Source organism: Pseudophryne corroboree, chromosome 4 (assembly GCF_028390025.1).
Source record: "Pseudophryne corroboree isolate aPseCor3 chromosome 4, aPseCor3.hap2, whole genome shotgun sequence".
Classification (NCBI taxonomy): Eukaryota; Metazoa; Chordata; class Amphibia; order Anura; family Myobatrachidae; genus Pseudophryne; species Pseudophryne corroboree.
In genome coordinates, this window is record NC_086447.1 from 77,288,055 (window position 1) to 77,309,208 (window position 21,154).

At 39.6% G+C, this 21,154-nt stretch overlaps 1 protein-coding gene across 1 annotated transcript in view; it reads right to left on the minus strand.

The window, feature by feature from the left end:
• The window catches only part of LOC134908923 (cytochrome P450 2K6-like), a 65,820-nt gene that overhangs the window by 25,633 nt on the left and 19,033 nt on the right, over positions 1 to 21,154 (minus strand). The window contains exons 3-7 of the mRNA XM_063915176.1: positions 18,689 to 18,851; positions 12,524 to 12,673; positions 11,274 to 11,434; positions 3,436 to 3,612; positions 1,682 to 1,823 (exon numbers count right to left, since the gene is read on the minus strand). Coding sequence (XP_063771246.1) covers positions 1,682 to 1,823; positions 3,436 to 3,612; positions 11,274 to 11,434; positions 12,524 to 12,673; positions 18,689 to 18,851 — 793 coding nt within the window. The remainder of the gene's footprint in view (positions 1 to 1,681; positions 1,824 to 3,435; positions 3,613 to 11,273; positions 11,435 to 12,523; positions 12,674 to 18,688; positions 18,852 to 21,154) is intronic.

The following is a 21,154-nucleotide window of genomic DNA, read 5'->3' on the forward strand; positions in this document are numbered from 1 at the left end:
CGTGTCACCTCGACACGGCTCCCGTTCACACTGGACAGCTAGCTGGGTTGAACATGTGTTCAACCTGGCTAGCTACCAGGGAAGGATTCCCAGATCACTTGAAAAACACATGTAAATGCGTGCCCCCGCGCATTTACCCGTGTTTAAAAAAGCTAGTGGAAAAGGGGTATTAGCTTTACTGTACCCGTTACAGTAGAGCTTGCTATCATAAAAATTGAGCATCTCAAGTTAGAGATGCGCATTAAAAATTCACTTGTATTAAAGCTTACCTGCTCATATCCTTTTGGTTTCACTGTAACAGGCTGTATAACCTGGCTTCATCTTCCCTTCCATTAATTCCACTTTGGCATAACCCAGACTTGGCCTCTGTCCCTTAACTTTCTCCTACTGGACCCACTCTCAGATACATTTACTTAATGTTTTACTGGTTATAGGAGCTTTTCCACCTCTATTCAACTGAAATTCTCTCTCCTCCACCTCTATGTTCCATCAATTTCTACAACTTGGACACTTCTGTATGATCGCTATCTTTATCTGAATAATTCCCCTTTGACACCAGCTCATGTGAGACAGTGGGAGTCCGACCTGGCCATGGGTCTAGATGCAGAAGATGGTATGACATATGGTTCGAAGCTGCTGTTCGTATTAAAGAGAAGGTGTTAAAATTATGTTTTGTTGGTACTTAGTGACCTCCAGATTGAATAGAATTTACCCCTTCTCATCCACTGGAAAAACTGTCACTTGATAGGTTTCTTTATACATCAGTAGTAATGCCCAGCCTTGCAGGGATTCTGGTCTGAAGTGCCTACTCTTCTCGTTTCCCTTCTGGATTCATCCACACCATTCCATTTTAAGTACTGTTTCCTCTTCCAATTCCAGACTTCCCCTCCTATGCTAATAAACTAGCCCGTCATGTTCTGAGTGCTTCCACCTGTCCCCTGGTCAATGCATGGATATCTCCTTCCATGCCTCTATGAACACACTCCGTCAAAAAATCTGGTCTCTGTGAAATTGAGCTCATAACTAGAATACTCTGTGGTACCTCACGCTAATTTCATAAGATACACCACTGACTTTCTCCCCGATCGTGTAGGTCTCTGCCCTCATTAGTTGGAAATACACGGGCCCTATTCTGTTACTCAGCTACACACCGCATGAGAGGTCCCCCTTTCCTCCTCCCTTCTCTGTCTTCTCCTTAACCCTTGCATCCATTCTTAACTTTTAACTCCATAGGCATCTTAATTTTATTGAACTTCTATATTTTGGAATATATAGCCACTCCTCTTCCCTGGCGTCTTTGTTTCCTCTTGGGAGTATTGTTTCATTGTTATTTTGAATAGTATCTGTATTCCCGCTCATCCGCCTAGGAGCATAGCATTTTTTTTACTGTCTCACTGTGGCGTTGCCCTGTACATTGCAGAATGCCTTTAATAAAATTTATGAGGGAAAAATGCTGAGATATTTTATTTCTTTGTCTAAACTGTTGACTTACTGTATATACTATAAAGATCACAAATCCCTACTTTGAAATATAGTGTAAGGATGTGAGGAGTCACTTCAGAGTTCCGCATCCTGCCCTGTCTGTGGCCGTAGTTTTCAATATGGGTGCATACAGTAGCTCTGTAATAGCATTAGATTTCAGTTTACAGTAGGTGTGCATTGTATCATGTATATTTCTCAGTTTGGATTTCCGGGTATTTCATCATGAGCAGGAGACCCCATCTCAGAGTGGTTGAGGTGGTCTCCATACCAGCAGCAAATAGATCTCCCACCAGTGCAATCAGGTTGTCATTGTGGTAATATAAAGTGGATTCTGGCTTGCCCTGTACAAAATAAATAGTACATATGTATATGCAAATAAAGTGGAAAGTTGTGTAATTCATGCATGTATGATTCTGAAGAATGGAGGCTCTGCCTTTCTGAGAAGTTGACCTGACTTGTCGCTATCACTTTCATGTTGTGTTGAAGTTTTGTTGGGAATACAATTTTTTTTCTATAATAACTCAGTGAGTGCCACCTTAGATTCATTATTTATAAACCTGAATTGATCGATCAATCTAATAAACTTTGTAACTACAAGTGGCAGGTGCCATGTAATTGGATATGATACCACCAATGGGAACATTGTTTATGATATATGGTGAACAGCAATAGCAGAATTACCACTCTTGCATATCATTATGCTTTGCTCAAATGCGCACATTTCCTAACCGCTTTCCATTTAGGCGCATATATACTGTATTTGCACATGCTTTAATTGCGCATAAACTACAGTATGATGATTTTTCAGCCATTTCTGCATTCATGCCTATGTGTATTTTAAATAAAATATGCTTTTAATTCAAATAAAAATGCTTTAAATTTTCTTTAAATGCTTTAAAAATACTTTATAATTTTCTCGACATATTAATGTCTGTGTGGGCATTCTAAGATGTATATTTCATATGGCACAAATCCGTAATAGTATTTTTATTATTTCACATTATTATCTTCTTTTTTTATTCATTGTATTTCTACTGTACAGATATTAACAGGTGACAATCTATTTACGGCTTTGTAATATTGTCAGAATATTACCCAATTAAGGACTGAAATGTAATACAGGGAGTCCATAAGGAAAAATAATCCATAGACAGTATTATTGCAGCTGCAATTTGTCGGGGCATTTTTGACAGGTGTGAGGTCACTGGTAGAATGTTTAGGAGTAAAAAGAAATTAAAAACTTTCATGCAACTTAATTGTATACACTGTAAATGCAAAAACTGCAAGGTTCTATTCAAATGCTATAATATTGCAGTCTATTTTACAGAACCCTAACAAAAACATAAAGGCCTATACAGGTTGAGAATCCCATATCCAAATATTCCGAAATACGGAATATTCCGAAATACGGACTTTGAGTGAGAGGGAGATAGTGGAACCTTTGTTTTTTGATGGCTCAATGTACACAGACTTTGTTTAATAGACAAAGTTATTAAAAATATTGTATTAAATGACTTTCAGGCTGTGTGTATAAGGTGTATATGAAACATAAATGAATTGTGTAAATGTAGACACACTTTGTTTAATGCACAAAGTTCTAAAAAATATTGGCTAAAATGACCTTCAGGCTGTGTGTATAAGGTGTATATGTAACATAAATGCATTCTGTGCTTAGATTAAGGTCCCATCACCATGATAACTCATTATGGTATACAATTATTCCAAAATACGGAAAAATCCCATATCCAAAATACCTCTGGTCCCAAGCATTTTGGATAAGGGAGACTCAACCTGTATCACTATTTTAGAAAGAGATCATCTATATGTAATGTAACATTTATTAAATACACATTACTATAAAATAGTATTAGAGACATTAATGGAGGCCTTAAAGCTATTACAGATTTATACTTCTGGGTAAATTAATGCTCAATGATAAGATGTCATTTATACCTCCAGCTGCTTAGCCAGGAACACATCAATCAGATTCCTCTGGTCATTCACATCCAGTTCTTTCTTCTGCTTTGTAAATGTCGCTCTTATAAAGTCCTGAAACGTTCTGATGTTTTCAAACATTTTCCTGTGACCTCCCGGCAGCCATTCCATCACAGTTGGAAAAATATTGTACAGCTTTAAAAAGAAAAGATATATTTTAAACAAATCTGAAAACTATATAGATTTTTTTCAATTATTATTACTATTATTGACATTCATATATACTGTGTAGTATATTACCCAGTTTGGACCGAATACTGTGAGAATACAAGAATGGCCACTAATTACAGCTGTGTGGCTCTGATTTTTGAAAACCTAAAACCCTTGAAAGGGGATCCAAGTATTTCTGAGTCCCAGCTCAGAAGTTCCTGCTACATTTAGATTCCAAAACGAGGCAAAACATCATGTATCTGTGTCAGATCTCATGTGTTTTGAATTCTACATACTGTAGAGCTGATTGGTCAGGATTATAAGGAATTCGGACCGCTCCGAACATCAGGGATCCGAGTCCATCGGAGCCACGGCTCGTGTTTTCCTGCCAGACTCAGATCCCTTGTCGAGGCCCATTGTCATCTTCCTGGCGTTGTATTATCGCGGGACTTGGATTCCATATAAGGCGCCGTGGCCGGGAATCGGCCCCATTTCACTCAATGCACACTGACACATGCTGTGCAATACTCTGCTCTTTAGGCTGTACTGTGTCCACCCAGAGACTCCATACTAAATGTGGCTGCACAGTATAGTGACTGTGTATATAAGGGGCACGCTGCACGCTGCTGTGTGTTGCACTGTACACTGCTGTACTGGCTGTACTGTGTCTAAATGATACAGATCACAAGTGACTGTGCTCTGTAAAGTGACTGTGCATAGGGGCACGCGCTGTATGTTCACGTGTATTAATAATAAGCCCTGTGATACAGAGCTGCAAGTTCAAAAATAAAATAAAATATATATTGTTTGTTGTTGTACTGTTTGGTGTACTTTATTCATGTGCATTAATAATAAGCCCTGTTATCAACGTAGTTTTAATGGGGCTGCAAGTAAAAAAAAAAAAATGAAAATTATATATATATATATATATATACATACATACACACATATACACTGTATATCTATCTATTGTTTGTACTGAATGGTACGTTCTACTCTAGTTGGCTTCGTTCATGAATATCTATAAGCCCTGTGTTCCACACAGTGATCTGCCACTTGACAACCAAATGCTAGTGCATCAGCTGCTGCCACCAGTCATGATGACCACACTAGTCCAGCAATGTCATCTACTAAAGCTTATGCTCAAGGGCATAGTGGGTCTAAGACAGGGCATCTACAATAAAAAACCCAATATAATAAGTTAAAGAAAATTACACCTCTTACAAAGGGAAGGTTTGGTGAAGAAAAACATAAAACTGACAACATGCCATTCACTACATTCAGTGGCAAGGAATGGCTCAGGCCTTAACCTTTATTTCTAAGTGGTGGTTCTGCAACTGTCAGTGAGGCATCTTCTTCAGCATCTCATGACAATGGAAGACTTTTTCACTCAAAGGAGTGTATTGAATCATAGTCGGAACTGCCGTCTTGTCAGAAAGACGGCAGTTTCAGACTTTATTTTAGGTCAAATCGCGATTCAACCTATTCAATGGGGCTATTGTTTTTCTAACAAGTCGGCAATTCTGACTTGTCAGAAAACGTGTGGATTGGCAGATTAGCCATGGAGCCACGTGTTTTGTCAGATTTTTTTGTTTTAGCCCCATTTCCGACAATGTCAATCCGACTTTAAAAAAAGTCAGATTGGCATTGTCGCTAACGGCCAAAACCAGTCGGATTTGGCTGCTAATTGAATAGTAAACTGTTGGATCCTCTCCATCAGAGAGGATCTGACAGCAATTGAATACACCATAAAGTCTCGAAGAGGTGTAAAAAAACTCAAACACAAATGTCACATCCCTGATAGAGTCTAAGTGTGTCCTAAAGTGCTATGTGTGGGCCTGACCATTCTGATACTGTACTCATAGAGAAGCCACCTTCCACCATTTCTTCTCCCTCTGCAAATGTAAGAATGAGCAGCAGAAGTATAGTTGATGACAAAGAAATTGAGGATGCCACCGTGGAATTGTAAGAGGATGATGGGGATATTGTGTAGCTGACTCTGGCACTAATGAGGAGGTGGAGGATGAAGCTGTTCTTTTTGTAAGTCAAGTACCAGTGGAAGCAGTTCTTGACCATGAGAAGAAGATGGCCATTGTCATAAAACCAAAAAATCCACCTCTTATGTGTGAAATTATTTATACCCGAATACTGATAATATTTGTCAAGCCATCTGAAGCATTTGTGGAACTACAGCAAGTAGAGGTAAGGACATTAAGCATCTAGGAATCCTATGCAAGGGGAAGCAAGTATGACAGCTCTCACCTAGTTGGACAGTGGATCACTGACACCATCACGGTTATGCTAGTATTAGAGCTACATCCTATATCCACCATTAATGCAGTGGGTTTTACACAGTTAATTGAGGCCCTGTGTCCCTCTTACCAAATTCCATTTTGGTTCCATTTTAGCCGAAGAGCCATTTCTCGGCTGTACCAGGACATTTAAAAAAAACACCTAATTATTTGCCTTTAAAATGCCTTCAAAATGCCATTGTACCCACTGTCCACTTAACCACAGATATGTGGACAAGCGGTAGTGGGCAAACTCAAGATTACATGACTGCTCACTGGGTGGGTGAATTGCCTTCAGCAGCAGCAGAAGCAGTATCTAACAAACAACGCCAGCTCATTCAGAGGCAGCCTACTCTGTGTATCACCAGATTCAATAAGAGGCATACCACTGACAAACTAAAGGATGTCATAGAAACATTGCTTACACCATTTGGTCTCTCCTCAGGATTTGTGATTTCTCATAACATCACAAATATTGTGAAAGCATTAGAGCTGGGTGAATTCCAACACATTCCCTGATTTGCTCACATAATCAACTTGATTTTTTTTTTTTAATGACAGGACTGTGCAGGAGATACTGGTAATTTTTTGGTACATTCAGCAATAGCATGCACCGTCAACTGAAGCCAGAGCTGGTAACAAGGTGGAACTCCACCCTTTCTATGCTTCAGTGGATGGAAGAATAACAAAAAGCCATCCATAGCTATACAAGCTATGACATTGGGAGAGGAGGGGAAATGTACCTTAGCCCAGTGGAGAGTACTCTCTGTCTTGTGCAAGGTGCTCAAACCCTTTGAAGTAGCCACCTGTGAAGTGAGTTCTGACACTACTAGCTTGAGTAAGGTGATTCCCCTAATTAGGCTACTGCAAAAATCAGCTGGAGAAATTGAAGGAGAAGATATAAACAAAGTGTATCTGTAAAATATACCAGACTTGTAGATCCTTTATTCGCTACGCCAGTATCCATAAGTTGCCAATATCTTAAAATCTGATCACTACATTTTAACAACCATGATTGATCCCTTCGAGAACTGGAAGGAAAAAAATGCAATTTGGAGGCCCTTGTACAAAGTGGCTTTGCATTACTTAAGCTGCCCATCCTTCAGTGTGTACTCAGAGTTTTCAGCACAGCCAGGAACATTGTGAGTGAACGGCGCAGGAGGCTACTTCCTCAAAATGTGGGAAAAATGATGTTCATCAAAATGAACTGGAAATTCCATGAGGAAGACCTTTCCCAGCAATTACATCATAGTACGGAGACTTCTGTAAGGTGGATTCCAGCGGGGTTAAATTAATATTGTGTAAGGATGATGTACACACTAATGAGGGTGAGGCTATCAGTGACTATGACATCTTGCCACTGTAGAGCTGTTGCCTTAAGCCGATTCTTAGCCTGTTTTGAGGCAGCCCAAACAAACCAAGCATTTCAGCCAAAAAAGTGGCAGTCCCTGTTGCTGAAGTAACCAGCCAGCTCGCTGCAGCCTTTGGCCAATATTGCTGAAAACAATATTGTGAGCTGTGATGTGAAAAAAAAACTGACTGGCAATTAATGTTAGTGAGTTTAATATTACTCTAGGAACAAAAAAAAGTCCAAATTATGTGATTTTAGTTTTTTTGACTGTTTTTCAAATAAAATCCAAATCCAAAAGCAGTCACAGCAGTTTGTCAAATCCAAATCCCAAGCCAGACAATGGATACGAGCCAAATTCAAATCTAAATCCAGTAGAAATGGTCCAGCGCACCACATCTCTAATATACTGTATCCCTCCCTTTTGATTGCAGATGCCATTTCACAATGTAGAATGGAGGGAAAGAATGTGGGACAGGGCTGCAAGCTAAAGAAACAGTGTTTCAAAGAAAAAACCTTTAAAACTGTATTATCAGCATTTATTAGCACACCAGCAGGGATCCATCAGAGTGCTATTAGGAACAGTAGGAGGACTGCTGTAACTACCATATACTACACTTTACTGTTACTGCCTAGCTGTCAATTTCACTTTGCACTGCATCATCATCATTTGTCTTATACACACACACATACACACAGTGCACACATAAACACATTACAAAACCATCTTTTGACATTTCCTGGCAGTTATAAAAAAATATATAAAAATGTTAAAAAAAAAAATGATCCATTTAAAAATGTAATTTCATTATTTTTAGTGACAAAGCGTATACTGTACATACATACATTCTACTAGAAAATAATTAATGTTATTGAAGTTGACCAATTATTCCTTCTTTTAACATTTTTAGTAGAGTGTCCTTTTTTTGTCTCATATTCTAGTTAAAAAATAATTCACAGAGTCAGAAGAGCAGGAGCAAGCAACCCAGTAATAGTGCTGCAGCTGCTGCCAATTATAGTACTTCTTCAATATCTACTAAAGGTGGTCAAGGGAAAAGTATGTGTACAAAAGGGCATTTCACAATGGTTAGGAAAACATTATATGTAAATAGGAGAGAAAATTTTACTGCAACATGCAGTGGCAAAGAAAGGCTCAGACCATGGCCGTTCTTTATGAGTGGTGGTCATACTATTGCTGTTTCATGCAATAAAAAACCTATTGTGGATTTTTTGAAAGCAAGGACAAAACACAGTCATGCATCTTCTGTAAACTCACATTCAACACCTAGATATGTCACCTCTAAAACTAACAAAACAGTGCTCACCCCCCACCCCCTTCCTCCCACTAAGGATGAAGAACAAACTCTGTGGTCAGAAACTTCACAAATCCCTAGGGAGAGTGTAGGGGTGTCCACGTTAGCTATATCGGAGTTGGACATGTTCAAAATGTGATGATGAATAACAACACTGTTAGCTTGTTTGCTGCCATAAGCCCAATAGTAGCTTTCTGTGTGGGGGCCAAAACAAACCAAGCACTTCAGCCACAGAACTAGCATTTCCTGTCACTGAAGTGCTTGATTTGTTAAAATGTGTATGTCTTTCATAATATACAATATAAGGGTGAGGGGGAGGACCACTTGTAGACTAGATTTAGTAGACAATTTTTTCCCTACATACTCCCACTCTCTGGTGTACGGTACCTCATAAATGTACAATACTAATGTGGTATGTTACCCAATAAGGAAGGAGGGGCAAGGGTGGCTAGTATGTCAAGCAGATTATCCTCGTAATATTTATTAGTGTACAAGATAGGCTTATTTGGAGTTTGCAACTTTACAGTGCAACTATACATTTTATTGGCTTCTTGTTAAACCCTGGTCAGGAATCCTTTGCAATTAATATTGTTTTCTTTGATTGTATTTTCTCACCTCAGTTTCCGCAAGCCAAACCAAATGTAATTTTCTAAATTAACCAATTAATAAATAGTAATACATTTTAATAAACTAAATGTAATTAATCAATTTTAACCAATTAATCAATACTTCATTTGCCTGCAACTACATACTAGTCCTCCAGCTCCCTGTAATGCCCTCTGGCCTCTTATTGTTGAATGAAAAAAATATTTATATGGGGTCTCATTGTTTATTAAACTGCCATCCTGTCAGACACTGCTGTGCCGCAATGTTTTATAGATGTCCTATATTCTTTTAAATTAACTATAAGTGTTTGTGCTGCTGCTCTGTCTATTCTTTGGCCTTTGGCCAAAATTGGTGAACAATATTGAGAGCTGTGAGGTGGTCTAAATAGACCGGAAATACTGGAAATTAAGGCTATTGAGGTTAATATTACTGCAGGAGGAAAAACAGGTCCAAAATATATGATTTTGGCTGTTTTTATAAATTTCCAAAACAAAACCAAATCTGAATCCAAAACAAAACACTTGATGGTGGTTTTGCCAAAACCGAAAAACAAAAACAAAAAACACGAGAGTTGGCGCACATCTCTACTACTAATAGATAGAAAGAAAGAAATGTAAGAAGTCTCTGCTTTTAAGTTATAATCTACAGTACAAGAAAATAGGAGTTACGGTATATAGGAAAATATGAGAATAAGTGGCACATGTTGCATATTAGTCCAACCAGATTGCTATGGAAAGAGAGCTTCTTTTGGCTACCAATTCAGTCATAAGATTATTTATAGATAGAGCATAGTGATGTGACAGTCCTTCACAATGCACCGGTGGTTTTGTCTTATGTTCCAATGTTTTAAAAAAAACATTGTTTTTACAAATATAAAAAAAAAATCTTTATCAAAAAGTAAAATAATTTTGGATAAGATTAAAAACATGTCCTTCACCTTATTCATTCATTTAAAAAAAATTAGAATTTCTGAGTGGTTTTTGGAAATAAAAATTGTCAGTCAAGTGGTTAATTGTTATAGGATCACACGAGGCTAATGTGGTGAATCACTCTTCATTGCAGCTAAAATTCCTGGTAGCTCCTAAGTCAATTTATCAGCATTCTGTTCTGCAGCTGTCTGACACTCAAAGCGGACTCATCTTTGAGTGTCACTTCTTATTCTGCATAACATTTACATTCTTTTGATTACATTCTTTTGCTTTGTGACCTAATGTGCGACATATATACTGTAACACTTGTACTTTAATTTTCTTAGCTTTTCACTCTCAGTGTGTAATGCAGTATTCTCAATATAACAGGCTCACACTCTTGAAACTGTAGCAGTTTTGTTAAGACAATTTCTGTAGTTAACTTGGCTGGGTTTGCTTCTAGCACTACCACCAGAAAATCCAACTTATGTGTTTAACTTTGCTCCATCGTCATGGCTATCTCTTCATTATCTACCTGGATTCCTGCAGGCATTAGTTGACCTTGGCAGCTATGGTGGACATTCTGTTTAACTCAGATGTACTATTATATGCCCCATATAACCAGAAGTGATCCAATGAAGCATCTTCAGACACATGAAACAGTTCCGAGTAGCCACAGGTGGGCATCTCATTTCAAAAGACAACACCTGAATTTACATGCCTTCTCAGACCCACTGTTACAAAAATGCAGCCTGAATCAGGCCCTGAGTCATTTATAGTGATACAACATTCCTTTGTAAGTGCTCATTTTATGATATTAGTTGTTATGGCCCATATGTGTTAATCCTTAAAAAGTGATAAAGTGGAGATGTACTGTATAAAGAGTGATAAATGACAGCCAATCAGCTTCCTAACTGTCATGTCACAGGCTCTGTTTGAAAAATGACAGGAGCTGATTGGCTGGTACTTTATCACTCTTCATCTGTCTCCACTTTATCTCTTTTTAGGCTTAATACATTTGGATATCATAATGTATCTACTGTACATTGTTATTATCCCATACCTTTCAATGGTTTTACATAATTGATCAAACTTTGAATGTATCAACTTTTTGTAAGGGAAAAGTGATGTCGAAATAAAAAGGAAGCATTTCTGAAAGAGCAGTCTAAAAATGACTTACCCGGACCATAGGACTTCCCAGGAGTCTTATATTTTCATTAATTGCACTCATGAGCTGCAGAATGGTTGGATCATCGTACTCATATCTATGACTGAGTAGTACGGAAACAATTATATTGGCTACAGCAGCGTTCATGATGGTCAAATTATTAAAGGGTTTTCCTAGAAACAGAACAAACATATTACAAAATTTCATGAAAACAAGCAATATTGGAATTGAATTAATTAAATTAAATGAAGCTATAGTCTTCGTTAGTATGCCAAGAAACAAGTGACAATTTTGTATTCAGTTTATGAAGAACATGCTGAATAACAACTTTCAGGGTTCAGAAGTCATTTGCTAGGTGCACTTAAGTACAGTACGCCACAAGTCTTCCTAACTATTTTAAAGGCTATTATTAAAAGGTAACAATAGATGTAAGTAAACTGCAGTGTGACATTATAACAAAGAGTGGGGTGAAAAAAAATTAAATGCATCTAGAAAAGTATAAAGTTAAAGGCAGAGATGGCAACCACTTAACTGTTGATTTATTTTGCCAAAAACCGCTCCGAAATGGTCGTGTTTTTTATGAGTAAATTAGGTGAAGAACATGAATTTAACCCTATCCCAAATGATTTTAGTTAACAAAAAAGATTATTTTTTTTTAAATACCCCCCCACCCCAAACATTGAAACATCGATTGGGAACATTGCGACCATCAGAACATCGGGAACATTGCGACCATCGCGGCTTTCATTTTGAAAGCCGGGAAAGCCTCCAGGTATAAAGGGGGGGTCTGGGGGTGGCTTGAGAGGGTTAATTTACACTCCCCAGCAGCTGCCATTGTCTGCAGCCGTTGGAGGAGGGGATCCTGCCATGCTGACTGATCAGCAGTGATCGGCAGCACGGCAATCAGTAGTGGAGTGTGCAGGGAGGCAGAGGGACCTTCCGGTCCCTCTGACAGCAGCAGCGGAGGGAAGTTTCCCTTCCCTGCAGCTGCTAACACTCTCTATCTGACTGGTTGCATCCTGTGCGACATGGTCAGATAGAGCACTTGCAGGCATGGCCGTATCTGATGCGACCATGCCAGGCAAGTGGTTAAAGGACTCACAGTCAAATCCATAAGTGGTGAAATTATTTAAATATATTAAATCACATAAGTAAAATTAGGAGGAATATACAGAGTGGTATTTTGTTCATACATAGTACTAAAATAATCTTTGTACTAATCGCTAATATCTGCTTGGTGAAATTATAAAGTAACCACTCACCTCCATATGACTTAAATGTCTGTATTAAACATTCAGCCTCTTCAGTGATCTTGTTCTCTATTCCTTTCTTCCCCATCCCGAAATCTCGTAACGTTGAAAGAGTGAATCGTCTCATCACTTTCCAGTTCTCACCGTTCGATAAAGCAAGACCTGTACAGAATATATACCAGTCACTGTGCTGACTTATAGTACACATTAGTTCTGGACATAAGGTAATACTGGTGAGATGTGAGCACTAAAAAACAAACACCTGTGTAGAGTATGACGTCAGCTCCTCATCAGTCGGTTACCCACTGTAGAGGTCTAGTCATGAAGCAGTTAAAAGTTTGGAGAAGTGAGACAGTGGAGAAGTTGCAACCAATCAGCATTGAAGTCACATTTATAATTTGCATACTATACAATTATACGGATTAGCTGATTGGTTGCCATGGGCTACTTCTCCACTGGCTCACTTCTCCACTTTTCACTGCTTCATGAATAGACCCAGTATCAGTCTGTCACCCAACCTAAGCAACGTTCACATTGGTGAGGGATAGTCTGTGAGCACTATAAAATTATTCTTATTCTGCCATTTATATCAGTTTTATTATAATATTACAATATATTTGACATGAGATCGGATCTTAATTTATGTCCTGATAATAGACACTGAGATGAAACAAATTACATACACAAACAGAATCATACTTGTCTACACATCTAAATATTAATTGTACTAATTACTTTTTTTAAAGAATGTTTCTTGTTAAATGAGATAAAACTACATACTGTATATTTTGGCCCATATTCTCTTTTAGAACAATTTTATTTCATAAATGTTTGGGGTACTGTAGTTTAAATTCCAATAAAAAGCTTACTATGGTCTACCCTGTCCTAATCATTCATACCACCACATACAGTACACAGAAAGGGGTTCCCCCTGCTACCTAAATTGTCCGGATAGCTTGCATTCAGTGGCGGCTCCAGAGGAGGGGCTACCAACTGTCATCCCAAACCGACTCACTGGCAGTTGGTGCGGCTCCCCTATTTGAATGTTGGACTATGCTGCAGCCCCACAGTTGCGGCTCCAGAGGAGGGGCTACAGCGTAGTCCAACATTCAAATAGGGTAGCTACACCAACTGCCACCAACTGTCATCCCAAACCGACTCACTAGCAGTTGGTGCGGATCCCCTATTTGAATGTTGGACTGCACTGCAGCCCCTCCTCTGGAGCCGTCACTGCTCGCATTGCAGTATTTATTGTTTATAAAAAGTGTACAGTAAGTTCATGGTGGAACAGGCCATGTTCAGCTTTTGTTTCACCATACTGCAAAATTAAATTTTGTCATTCTACCTTCTGCAACACCATTCAGAGTTGCGCTGTGATTGCTGTATTTACTGGGTTCATTGATATCTTTTAGGAAATATTGTACATCACCAATGGTAAAATAACTAATTCTTTATTTTCTTTTGGTGAATGCCCCATCTAGCACTCCAAGTGTAATTCACCGTGGAGAATTAATTAATATAATTCACCATCTACTATACAGTAATTCAGCATAGAAAATTCACTCATGTAATTCACCTTCTAGCACGATTCAGCATAGAGATCAAATAACCGTATTCAACTTGACGTCTGTTATATAAGTGCCAAGTACTAAACGCAGTTTGTTCTTAGCGTACTACGGAGCTTGTTGGGCTTAGTCTTGACCTTCTGATGAAACCGCATGTGTATGCCAGCGGAGAAACGCATTAAGGTTGCCTACTTTCTACTCACCTATACGGACTTACTCTGATCACTTATCATCGGCCATTACAGTGACCAATGGAGTATACAGTGACTTTCTATCTCAACTACTCATGTGAGTAATTAACGTTTGAATACCGCAGTTGGGCTCATCAAAGCCATCTCCTTTGCAAGCCGGTAATTGGAGCCGTGGAAACATATCAACTGTGTAGTGCCGTTTTACAACGTAACCTCAGTGACTTATTTCAACCTGGTCACCTGCACGAGTATATTCCAGCACTGCACGAGGCTCAACAAATCCATCTCCTGCGGGAGCCGGTAATTAGAGCCGTTTAGCAGTAACTAACTGTGAAACGCTCTTATCAGCTGTATCTACGTGTCACAGACGTCCTTGTTAATACATTCTAATAAGAGTCATTACTTGGATCTTTTTTAAAAAGCTAAACATATATAACATCAACAAGCTTTATTACTACTCTAATATCTATAAAAGGAACTGCTAACAGGACCGATATTGGAAGCCATTAATCATTGCTATATATCTGCACCCTTGCATATTTCCACTGATGGGATTCCTCCTTTTCAGCTGAATAACCTTAACACAGAGACTTTATCTCATGTGGAAATAACTACAGGAAAATAGCAGCATTAACATGAAAGTATTATTACGGAACTTTCATCAATTGGTTCATATTAATTCCTTTTCTGTATCAGTGACATACCCGCAATTTGGTGATTTTTATTAATTAATTATAATTGTATTTATGAATGCATCCATTATACGAGTATATATATATATATATATATTTTATTTTTTTTATTTTTTTTAATTTATTTTTTTTAAATTTGGTACAATAAATATTGTTCATATAAGATAAATTAGCGCTCTCTACTTTATCTAGCTGTTTATTGTGAATAAGTACAGAATATTTATCTGGGAGCTGCTTTTGTCTTTTTTAGAAACAATTTCTCTTATCCAGATGCATCTATCAATTGCGCCTGATTAGCTTTTTCTAAGGGAAATTACACTTTGGAGTTGCTATTTATTTGTTTAGTCTTAAGGCCCATACACACTTGACGATGCACACATCGTTAACGACCGTCGTTAACGACTTCCCTTGAACTTCCCTTGAACAGCTGAGCAAACGACATGAGCAAACACACTACCAACGACCAAAGACGAAAGACCATTCATCGTTGAAGCATCCAAGCTGAACAGTTTATTAAAATAATGAGCTGGGAACAGGGCTGGTGAACAGTGGCTTGGTTGTTGGTTGTTGGTCGTTGGTCTTTCACACCATACACATTCAAAGACGTCTCTGGTCGGTAACAACCATAGTGGAAATTGAGCATACATGCTCCACAGATAAGCGAGGGTCGTTAACGTCCCACGGGGCCGCGCATCGGTGGTCGTCTGATGCATACACACTTGACGATATAATGAGCGACATCGTTGATGAGGGCTGAAATGAACGACATCGTTCATTTTATCGTCAAGTGTGTATGGGCCTTAAAACAGATCTCATACACTATAGGAGTCAAATGTTTGCAAGCAAAATATTATTAGCCTGATCCAGAGTCCCATGTATCCACATAGCAGGCAGAAATTGCTAAGTAGGGTGGCAATGGGGCGGTTGCATGCAGGATAAACATACCATGACCAAGTGAGTGGGCTATTCCGTTAGAAGCATACTGTATGCAGAGAACCCTCTGATCTCCGGTATATGGCTGGTGCAGATTGATACGGATAGTGATAACGGCTATGTCCACAAGAATACTGATAGGGGCGGTGCAGTCCCATAGGTGCATGCAACTGTACGGGTAAAGATCTGCAGTATTTACCCACCATGTCGACCACCACAATGTCGACTTGTAAAATGTTGACACTTGTGTAATGGCGACATGCTCAAAATATATATATTGGTAGATGCTCAATTAGCTTAGCGATATAATTCAGGTGCTCGAAAGGGAGGGGTATTTCTAAGCAAGAAAAAAAGGCATTTGTTTCCCCCAGCACCCTGAATGATAACCGTAACCAGATATAAATTCCACATAATAGAATTCAGAGATCTTCGTTACACAAGATATAGCGCTAGGGACCCCAAATATAGAGACGCCTTGATGTGGCTTTGGGGCTTATTCACACATTTGCGCAAATATGTGTAACGAAGATCTCTGAATTGTATTATCATGTGGAATTTATATCTGGTTACGGTTATCATTCAGGGTGCTGGGGGAAACAAATGCCTTTTTTTCTTGCTTAGAAATACCCCTCCCTTTCGAGCACCTGAATTATATCGCTAAGCTAATTGAGCATCTACCAATATATATGTTTGTTGTGAGAGGCAGAGAGGTTCCTGACATGCCACATGGAGCATTATGGGGTTGCTCCAAGGTAGGTAGCTCTTAGACATATTGTAGTAAGGAGCCATTATCATGTGGCTCCTTGCTGGTTAATCTTAGACCCAGATTGGGGTAATGGAGGTGTGAGGTGTGGTGCCTCTGGACTGGCTGAGCTGGATGGCCTTAGTGTGGCATACCTTTACATTCTATTAACACTTTTCACACTATTTCTCTATTTTAATTGCATTTCATTTTTGTATCACTTTCTCTATAGCTTTGGCTTCCTAAATACTAATTTATTAACACTATAGTTTTTTCACTGGTATGCTACGCTGGGCTTTCTGGCTTATGCTGGTGTTTTGGGGTGCCACACCCTGCACCTAGATATAGCGCTAGGGACCCCAAATATACAGAGACGCCTTGATGCAGCTTTGGGGCTTATTCACACATTTGTGCAAATATGTGTAACGAAGATCTCCGAACTCTATTATCATGTGGAATTTATATCTGGTTACGGTTATCATTCAGGGTGCTGGGGGAAACAAATTCCTTTTTGACATGCTAAAAATGCCAACAGCCAAAATAGCCACAGGTATACAATGTCGACACCCAATTTTAAGCCTAACCCTATACCCTAATCCAACCTATAAACCCTCACTCTAACCCTAAAACTTCTATTGTCAACATTTTAACTGCATCAACATTTCATATAATATAATTTTGACTGCACTGGCATTTTGCTGAAGTTGACATTTTGATTCTAAGTAAATGATATGATATTCAATTGCTGTGATAGGCGCGAGTCCCGTGAGTGCCCATTACTTTATTTGATAGTTGCACCCAAGTACAACAAGTTTAAATGCGTAATGCGGCTAAACCTGTGCAGAGTATCGGGTGCACTGTCAAAACGGCAGGTTAGGTGCCCAAAAGAGTCTTTTTTTGCCAATTTCTGCCCACTACCTCAGGAAGAACTAACAGGATCTGGTGGAATTCACACCCATTGGCAGAAAACAATTGAATAGCTCCTGTCACTTGAGATGGGGGTTAAGAAAGCCAAAAACAATTGAATTCCCCACTTTAATCAAGTCAACTTTATGACATAATACATTGTGGTGTACCTGTCAACATCATGGAGTCTATCGGAGGCATAACTAGAGGTTTTGTTGCCCAGAACAAGATGGAAAATAGCACCCCCACAAAAGAAAGCAAAAAAAAATCCACAGCGGGCGGCGTGTGTTCTTCACCTGGGGGGCGGTGACCTTTAAGCTCTTTTGTATGGCTGCCGCCCATCTAGGACTTCCATGGCATCTTCTTTAATTTTCACCCTGAGGGCAGCGGCCTTTAAGCTCTTTTACATGGCCTCCGCCCATCTAGGACTTTCACGGCGTCTATTTACAGGAGTTTTTTGTCGCTCCTCCTACGCCGTCAGACTGCCCCTCCCCGACCTCACGCTGGCTAATATTATCCAGCAAGAGGGGGCGGGACAATGATGCTGCTCACTGCGATTGGCTCACCACAGCAATCTTAGCTTTTCATAAATTGCGCTGCGGCCGCGCCACACCGCGTACCTGCTTACAGACATGGCATCATCTTCTAAACAACAAACAAAGGGATCAAACAAGTGATAAAGGTTGCAAAAATTAACATACAATATTGCATATCATTAGTTTATATTACCGTTTGAATTTATTATTGGCCCCTATGAAGATTGGCTTTTGGGAAAACCTGGTATTCAAGCAAAATTTTACATTGCTTAATCTATATCATAGCCAAACTGTTTTTTTTATGCTTTACTTATACGGCGCAACAGCGATTTCATAGCGCCTTACAGAGTATGTAAATAAAGACAGTATGAACAAAAGAAATAAGCGGCTTAGAGAACATTGCATGACACAAGGATTATAAACATACGTACCACTTTCATATGGCATCGGAGAGAGGATGCAGTCAAAAAGTCAGCGGTCGGGATCCCGGCATTCGCGAAACCAATGCCGGAATCCCAACAGCCGTCATTTTGCTGACGGACAGCATACCGGTTAGTGGGTCCACGTCAGTACTAAAATCTTGAAAACATTTTATATACTGTAAACAGTTACCATGGTCCTTTATTAATTTAGCGAGCACTGGAGTGCGCGGTCTGTCTGCAAATTCCTCCGCATGGTTTACAAGAGCATCTTTTATAGCATCATAACCACATAGGATGACCGCCTTCATCATGCCCAACTGGACGCTGAATACCGGGCCGTACATCTTCGACAGCTGAAGATACAGTAAATAATAGAAGAAATTAATTAGACCGCACTCAGAATTAAAATACATTATAGTGTACCAGTCAATAAATCATTATCTAGAGGTAGAGCCTTTACAGTAACTTGTGGATCATGGCAATTTCAGACCGTAAGAATCTCTTACAAAGTTGCCTCTGAGAAGAGAGATCATCTCAAAATATAGTTGCCAATAGCTTAAGACAATTTCTTGAGACATTTCTACACTGCACAGGTGCACCTAAAGCCAACAGCTGTGTATGCGGACATTGGTGCACCACATTACCCAGCATGACAGGAACACTGGATATCATTATAGCGTCACTTTACTATACTGTAAATACACTTGCTCAGTACATACTGTAGCAAATACCAACAGGTTCTATACTGACAACCAGGGCAGTAAAAAGGTGTGTGCGGATGGTGCTCAGCACACAACTCATATGCCCTGTGGGCGGAGAACCAGCCACACCCGCAAATAACAGGCCCGCGCTACCTAGAGTCACCAGACTCCATATCATCCAGGGCTGTTCAATCCATAGCACCACAGGAGAGAGAGGCGAGAGAGCACCAGAGGTGGGGGTAAAACTAGCCTGACCGGGGAAGAGACAGAGCACCTGCTGCCGCTAGAGAGCCCCTTCTGCCATGCGAAAGAGCTTCTGTTGCCAGGAGAGACAGAAACCCTGTCTCCACAAGACAGCTGCTGCTGCCAAGAGAGCCCCAGCCGCCAGGAGAGATTCTGTCACCGGGAGAGACGCTACAACTGGGAGAGAGCTGTTGCCACCGGATGAGATTGCCACTGACAACGGGAGGGAGCCATTGCCTGTCTGCTTTACTGCTGGGCTGGATGTCTGGAGAGCCAGAGGAGGGCTGTTGGCTGAATGGCTGACTGTGGGGAGGGGGGGGGAGATAGGAAGAGATATGTGTGAGGGCATAATGTATGGCATAAAGTGTAAGGGCATAGTGTGCAGCATTATGTGTAAGGGGCATCATGTGTGGCATTATTTGTAAGTGGAATAATGTGTTGCATAATGTTTAAAGACATAATGTGTAAGGGCATCATGTATAAGAGGCATTACTATGTGGCATAATGTGTGTAAGAGCACTACTAATGTGTGGCATAAAGTACTTTAAGGGTCTCTACTGTTTGACGTAACAAAAATAAGTGTCCCTACTGTGTGACGTAACGTGAATAAGGGTCTTTACTGTGTGATGTAACGTGAATAAGGGGTATACTACTGTGTGACGTAACGTGAATAAGGGGTATACTACTGTGTGCCGTAACATGAAAAAGGGGTATACTACTGTGTGACGTAACATAAATAAGGGTCTTTACTGTGTGACGTAACATGAATAAGGTGTATGCTACTGTGTGACGTAACGTGAATAAGGGTCTTTACTGTGTGACGAAACGTGAAAGGGACCTTACTGTGTGATGTAACGAGAAAGGGTCTTTACTGTGTGACATAACATGAATAAGGGGTATACTGCTGTGCGATGTAATGTGAATAAGGGGTATACTACTGTGTGACGTAAAATAAATAAGGTTCTTTACTGTGTGATGTAACGTGAATAAGGAGTATGCCACTGTATGACGTAACGTGAATAAGGGTCTTTACTGTGTGACGAAACGTGAATGGGACCTTACTGTGTGATGTAACGAATAAGGGACTTTACTGTGTGACATAACATGTATAAGGGGAATACTACTGTGTGACATAATGTGAATAAGGGGGTATGCAACCGTGTGACGTAACATGAATAAAGAGGTTAACTACTGAGTGGCGTAACGTGAATAAGGGTGTAGACTACTGTATGATGTAATGTGAATAAGGGGGTATACTACTGTGTGGCATAACGTGAATAAGGGTATACTACTGTGTGATGTAACGTAAACAAGGGTCTTAACTCTGTGACAAAATGTGAAAGGGACTCTACTGTGTGACGTTATGTGAAAGGGACTCTAAAGGATGGGGTGTGGGCGCCAGTACTCTTTCTGGCACAGGGTACCAAAATGCTTAGTAAAGGCGCTGCTGACAACTGATGTAAAAGGAAATAAACCACGAATTTGGTCAATTGAACACATTTACAACATTTCTGATTGAAGATATTTCAAACAACTGAAACAAACTTCCGATGGAAATCTGTAAAACAAAGGACAGTGCAAGAAAATCAGGGTTTGGATATGTTTTTGTTCTAAAAGCGGTGGGATTCCAACTACTGCTTCATCCAAGTATCATTTATTGACAACTAAAGATGAAGACTGCATTATTGCCATACAGGATCAAACCATTATGA